This window comes from Zeus faber, assembly GCF_960531495.2.
Source record: "Zeus faber genome assembly, chromosome: 18".
Taxonomy (NCBI): Eukaryota; Metazoa; Chordata; class Actinopteri; order Zeiformes; family Zeidae; genus Zeus; species Zeus faber.
Genome location: NC_137210.1, coordinates 8,287,155 through 8,294,153, shown reverse-complemented (window position 1 = coordinate 8,294,153; position 6,999 = coordinate 8,287,155). Strand labels below are relative to the sequence as shown.

The 6,999-nt window shown below is 44.3% G+C and overlaps 1 protein-coding gene across 1 annotated transcript; it reads left to right on the top strand.

The window, feature by feature from the left end:
• Positions 1-292: 292 nt before the first annotated feature.
• Positions 293-5,168, top strand: cnga4 (cyclic nucleotide gated channel subunit alpha 4; the record flags this gene model as incomplete). Its single annotated transcript, XM_080019533.1, has 7 exons — positions 293-450; positions 894-1,010; positions 1,180-1,286; positions 1,940-2,523; positions 2,683-2,928; positions 4,039-4,204; positions 4,321-5,168. The coding sequence occupies 7 exons, from the start codon at positions 293-295 to the stop codon at positions 5,166-5,168; spliced, it is 2,226 nt and encodes a 741-aa protein (XP_079875659.1).
• Positions 5,169-6,999: the final 1,831 nt, after the last annotated feature.

The window sequence follows — 6,999 nt, the reverse complement described above, 5'->3', positions numbered from 1 at the left end:
GATAGTGTGTTTGTCGCTGGCACAGTCGAAGACTTTGAAAAAGGAAGAGAAATTTCCCCAGAGGACACTGGCGTCTGTTGTGGTTCCCTTCCATGGAGACCGGCCTCTCCAGGCGGCGCTCAGGTGCACTGGGCGCCGTTGTTAGGTGAACCGTTGATCCTCCGTCAGCTGAACTGGGCAATAGAGGCCGCGGCGCTCATCCTGGGAGGGGAAAGCACTTGATCAAGAGCAAAGGTCGTTCCAACGCCGGGAAAACATGCGTTGGCCTTAACCCCGCTCCAATCTGAGGAGGATGGATAAGGCAGGCGACAGCAGCATTAGCGACGACAATAACCGATGGCAGAGGCTCTTCAGGTGGCGTCAGATGCAAAAAGTGAATGGAGAACACGAAGACAAGAAGGAAGAGGGGAAAGATGAAGGCAACCCTCTAAAAGTGATCTTGGAACTGAAGTAAGTCATCGCTTATTTCAATGATACTGCTCCCCCCCCTCATCTGTTAGAGCAATGGTATTCAAGCTATTTGTTACAGAGACAAAAATGCAAAAAAAAATTATAATAATGAAGACAAATAATTAAAATAAATTAAAACATGAACAAATTGCATTATTTGAATTAAGTACAGTGCATAGTCATTTCAGTTTTAAAACTCTTGTTGGTACTTGTTTGGTACAGGTAATGTTTTACCTCCCTCATGAAAAAATGCATATGAATAAAACAGCCAAATTACAATGACTCAATCAACACTACACTGCTGTATATGCAACAATCAGAAATGTTCACAACAAATAAAATTAAATGAATATATCGAAAATAAATAACGAATCATGTGTGCCTATTCCTTGTATTTGATTACATTCTAATGCTCTTTCCCTCTATCATTCTTTGCACATCAGCCAGTTCCTGACCAGAGTGAAAGAGTGGGTTATCGATCCATCAGAACAATACTATTACATATGGCTACAGGTCATGATATTTCCCATTTTCTACAACTGGGTGATCATCATCTGCAGGTACGCGCATAGGATACAATGAATAACTCCAACAATTTAGCCATGTCTTTACAGTTTTAAACCGTACTTGTAATTCTTTCTGTACTTTGACAGGATGCTTTTTGATAAGAATTATTTAAGTTATATTACAAAACTTTTTTTTTTTTTTTCCCCCACACTGAATCTCTAGGACATGCTTCCAAGCCATTCAGGTGAACTACCTGGCTGTGTGGCTCACATTGGACTACCTCTCTGACTTAATGTTTATGGCGGACATGGTCGTGAGAGTTCGCACTGGTAAGTATCACGCTTAAATACATGTATATGGTTAATCATTTCAGCGTTAGATACTCTATTGTATTCTCGCCTGAATAAATTCATTTTAATTGAATTGAAATTGAAAAAAAATAAAAATAAATTAAGTAAGCATTGTGAGATAGGGACATTCGGCTGTAGGCCTCACTAGTCATGAAGGTCATTGTTCTAAAACAGCGTGGGTACGGGAGCATCTGAGAGGTTTCCAAAAAATCTCAAAGAGTAGTCACTCCCTTATTATACCCAAAATATTGACTATTTTTTTAGAAGACAGTATCTGTATTTTCTCTTTTGATTGACACAATATGTCGTTGTGATATTTGTACTTCAAGATTTGTGTAGCTTTAGAGTAAGGCGATACTTAATTATAGACGTATATATATTTATTTTCATTAAACAGCAGTGAGGTGTATTGGGGACAGAGGTGGCAAATCTAAAATCCAGGTGAAGAGAGTAAAATCCTCTCCAAGATTTTGGGTCAACTCTGTGGATTTGCTAATTAGCATCAACCCCGATTTCAAACTAATGACTTAAATCAGCTTGATCAGTGCATAGGTGGAGCAAAAAAACGGAAGGACGTCTTTTCTCCCTGAACCTGGAAGTATCCACCACTGTCCCTCCGCTGCCCCCTATAGGTTACTTGGACCAGGGCATCCTAATCAAGGACAGAGCTCAGCTGAAAAAGCGTTACCTGCACTCCACGCATTTCCGATGGGACCTGGCCTCCCTGCTGCCCACCGATCTCCTGTACTTCACCTTCGGCATCCACTGTCCGCTGGTGAGGGTCAACCGCTTCCTGCGGATGGCGCGCCTCAACGAGGCGCTGGACCGAATGGAGACGCGCACTTCCTACCCCAACACCTTCCGCATCTCCAAGCTCATGCTCTACATCTTTGTACTGATCCACTGGAACGCCTGCTTCTACTTTGCCCTGTCCAGCTACATCGGCTTCGGAGCCGACCGCTGGGTCTACCCCAACATCAGCAAGCCGGTGTTTGCCTCCATGCGCCGGCAGTACTTCTACTGCTTCTGGTTCTCGGCTCAGATTTTCACCACTGTGGGCGACACCCCACTCCCGGATAGGGAGGAGGAGTATCTGTTCATGATCGCCGACCTTCTCATCGCCGTGCTGGTGTTCGCGTCGATTGTGGGAAACGTGGGGAATGTCATCACGAGCCTCAGGGACCGCGACAACGTGTTCTTCCCCAATCATGAGCTGGTGAGTGGGTTAGAGATTGACGTCAACATGGAATACGCAGGTATGATGAGATCAGGCAACTTCATTGCAGGAACCACTTTGGTAGTTTATCTCATGAAGGTGTTTTTTCAATCCATTGAAATTAATGACTCCCTTCTTCCTCTTCCCTCGTCGCTTCAGGTGAAGGCATACCTGCGGAGCCACCACATCAGCAAGGAGCTCCGCAAGCGCGTCAGCGACTGGTACCAGCACCTCTACATCAACAAGAAGATCACCCGTGAGAACGAGATCCTCCAGCAGCTGCCCGTCCAGCTGCAGACGGAGATTGCCGTCAGCGTTCACCTCTCCACCTTGTCCAAGGTCACCATCTTCCAGAACTGCGAGAAGAGCCTGCTGGAGGAGCTGGTGCTCAAACTCACACCTCAGGTTGGAGGGAGGAGGCTACAGGGAAGGAAGGGATGAGGCAGCTTAGGCCAGGGACGCACCAAATGACTTTGAGAAGACAGCATCACACATTCAAAGGCTTTTTTCCTCCATGGATTTAGCAAGAAGGGGTGATCACAGGGGATCACACATAGGATAAGATAAGATGAGATGAGATGGTACTTTATAAATGTGTATGAGAGGAATTACCATCACAGGAGCGAGCTCGTAACAACCCATAACGCAAGAGATTTATGGGATGACATATGATAAAAAAAAAAGCATGCATTTTCGTGTTTTGTGACACATGTATCACATCAGAGAGAGGGAAGGAGGGGTTGGAGTGGAGACTCCGAGTGGATCCTGGAGTGGATCTCGCTGTGGGGTTGGAGTGGATACATAGTGTGGAACGGATACATAGTGTGGAACGGACACTCTGGCGGATCTCGGGACGTACCACAAGGTGCAAAGTTTGCGGCAAGCAGACGTTTATGTTTTTATTTTCTAATTTAATATTATTATTTTGTCCGCCATAGTGACAGTCCACTCCACTCCACTCCAGGATCCACTCTGTGCATCCACTCCAACCCCCCCCCCCCTCCCCCATGTCATACATGTGTCACAAATGACGAATACAAATATAAGCGGAGGCAGACGTTAATCAAACGTTTAAATCTGTTAAAACACACGAAGAAGAAAGTTGTAAGTGATGAAATGTTGTAGAGGTATAAAGAGTATATAAAGAGTATTTATATTTGGGGTTTTTTTGCATTTTAAAATCTTAATATGGATTTCTGGATTGAAGTATTTATCTCTTCCCATTTGTATTTGTATTTATTTTAATTTATATGTTTGTCAACTGTGACACAGAGTTCCCTCCGTTGAGATTTCCTTATGACTCTTGAGACCTTGAAAATTTTCTCGAACATCCTCGCAAATGTCTATTGACTATTACTATTATATAGTCAGTGAGGAAGAATTTTTTTTGAGTTGTGTGCTGCTTGTATGCAGACATGCCAACGGCATTGAAATATGCTTTTGTTCACACTATACAGACTTACTTAAATGGCTCTCAAACTCGTCTCCTTGTCTGTGGTTTGCCACGTTTTGCAGGTTTACAGTCCGGGAGAGTATGTCTGCAAAAAAGGAGATGTGGGCCATGAAATGTACATCATCAAGGAGGGCAAACTTGCAGTAGTGGCGGACGATGGGGTCACGCAGTTTGCTGTGCTGAGCGAGGGGAACTTCTTTGGGGAAATTAGCATTCTCAACATAAAAGGTAAATACAGGCACAGTATACTCAGCATTTGGAGAAGTGTCCACCAGAATAAACACCATAGTTCAGAAACTTTGGATCAAATAACGCAATCCAACTCACAACTTGTCTACTTCCAGGCAACAAATCGGGCAATCGCCGCACCGCCAACATCCGTAGCATCGGCCACTCTGACCTGTTCAGCTTGTCTAAGGAGGACCTGATGGATGTTCTGTCCGAGTTCCCGGCGGCCAAACGCCACCTGGAGGAGAAGGGCCGGCAGATCCTCACCAACATGGGCATGCTGGAGGAGTCCGGGGAAGGGGAAGCGGGAGAGACGGAGAAAGTGGAGACCAAGCTGGACCGTCTGGAGAGCAACCTGGACGCGCTTCAGACCAAGCTGGCGCGGCTCATGGTGGAGCTCGAGTCCAGCAACCACAAGATGCAGGCCAGGGTGGAGCTGCTGGAGCTGGAGCTGGAGGGGTTGGAGAATCCGCTGCCGGAGGGGGAGGGCGGAGAGGGCAGAGAGGACGGAGAGGGCGGCGAGATCGGCAAGGGCGGCGGCGGTGGGGGAGAGCAGGGGAGAGGAGAAGGGGTGGGACGGGAGGTTGAATGGGAGCGCGAAGAGGCGGAAGGACAGGAGGAGGTGGGGGAGGGGAGGGTGAAAGGGCGCGGCCCGGGGCGCGGCGAGGTCGGCAACAATGAAGCGGCCGAGGAGGGAGACGGAGAGTGTACGAAAATCGCAACGGACGAGCCGGAGAAACGAGCTGGTGCTCTGGAGAGAATGGTGGAAGGCCTGGACGCCGGAGAAGGTGATAAAGTAGAGAATGGGGAGAAAACTGGAGAGAGTGAGAGCGATCAAAAAATTGTAAAAGGGGGCGAGATGGGAATTCCGACCGAGGAGGAACAGGTACCGGCGGAGAAAGAGTCGGACAAAGATGAAGACGTAGAAAAGCCAGAGGAGAAAAATGAGAATAGAGAAGGTTAAAGGAGGAAAGCCAAATAAAGGTAGATAAGGGATAATGATCAACCAGCTGATGTTAACCCCAGAGGGTTATCAGGTCTTGAATCACTCTGAAGGGGGTAGTTTTGCGATAATCACCAGTTGGCTGCACATTATTCACATCATTCCCCTTGTTACATGACTACCTACTAAATAAAACAATACATTGTGATGGAGCGTTGATCTTAAATTATCCTATAACTTGTAGGGCTAATTTAGGAGCATCCGCCAAGAAAAATAGTCTCTCGAGGGACGACAGAATGGGCGGAGAAGTGGTCATTATTAACAGTCAGCGTTCAATATTCAGGAATAACTGACAGCTGATTATCATTAATGGCCGATCAGAATCAAGTATTCCACAGAGCCGTCTAACAATAAAAAAAAAATATTGCCTTGTGTATTTTTTTTTTTTTTTTTTACCTTTTAATATCTGGCATTCTTTTATTCATAAATAAAACACTGAAAGCCATAATAATTGTGCTCATTTTTCCCCACTGACTGTTGCGATGTTTACATACGTGCATATATCAAAGCACTACATATTTGACTATTGAGTTAAGAATGCCGATATCGGAGTAATACGGATTGTGTACTAAATACCTTTTTAAAGGCTAAAAAAAGACTCTTTTTGAACGTGTCATTTGCCCAACTGCTCTGCTTAATTGTTATGTAACATCTCAAAACTAATATTTATTTTCAAAACATGATTTCTACTTCTTTACAGTGGAAAGCATACCCCTTAAAGATGCACTGACCTAATTATGACCACTAGAGGGCGGCATATATATGCAAAAAAAAAAAGAATGAGGGATCCGTAGGAAAGATCTCATAACTTATTTCATTTCTGTGATAGCAAAGTGATGGACTAAAGCATTTCTCACGTGAAATAATACATTTACTTAATAAAAGTGCATTATTACTAGTTTCATCGAGATTTATTTATTTATTGGCACATATGCTGCTATTGTGAATGTGAAACTGACGTCAGTAGTTCATGGACGTCATGGATCCGCTGCACTCACAGATAAGATGAATACAATGTGTATTTGTGGGCGGTTCCGACATGCTGTCGTCCAAGTTTGATCCAGCTCGGTCCATTATTATGGAATTCAGTAAAAAAAAAAAAAAAAAAAAAAAAAAATGTTTTATCATCGCCGCAACGTGCGTGCATGCGCAGACGACAACTCGCACAGGTCACATGATATGCATTGCCGTCAAGTGATTGGTCAACAATCGGCTCCTAACCAAGATGGGACTGACGTCAGACTTTCACGGATGAGAGGAGTCGCACCCACAGACAATCTGGAGAAGATTTGTAATCGAGCAGTTCCAACATGGATGATTGACAGTTATAAAATGCCAACTTTCACAAGGGGGGGGCAGCGACAGTGAGAAAGTGGCGCCATTACGGGCGTTTTTTTTATTATAGAAAAAGAGTAAAATAAATACATATACAATTAAGAACACCGTTTTTATTTACTTTTTTTTTACGAGCACGGTGCTCAGCGTAATGGTATGGTCCACATTAGGGCTGTCTGAAATTGTATTCCAAGATTCTTCCAGGCATGAATATCGGCAATATATATTGTGATATTTACGATAAGGGATAAGAACCCCCACCCCACCTGTTTTTATCTCTTTTGGAGGGGTCCAAGTCTTAATCAGTGGGGTGAGACCGCCCCGATCTCCCTCGTAATTCTCACTATGGTGACAGGTATTTTATTACAATTGAACTTTATTGTGTTTGAAAAACAAATTAGTTGAAGTTTTACCAGAAGACAATTGGAATTGGATTAAATGAAGCGCAGTGTATTAA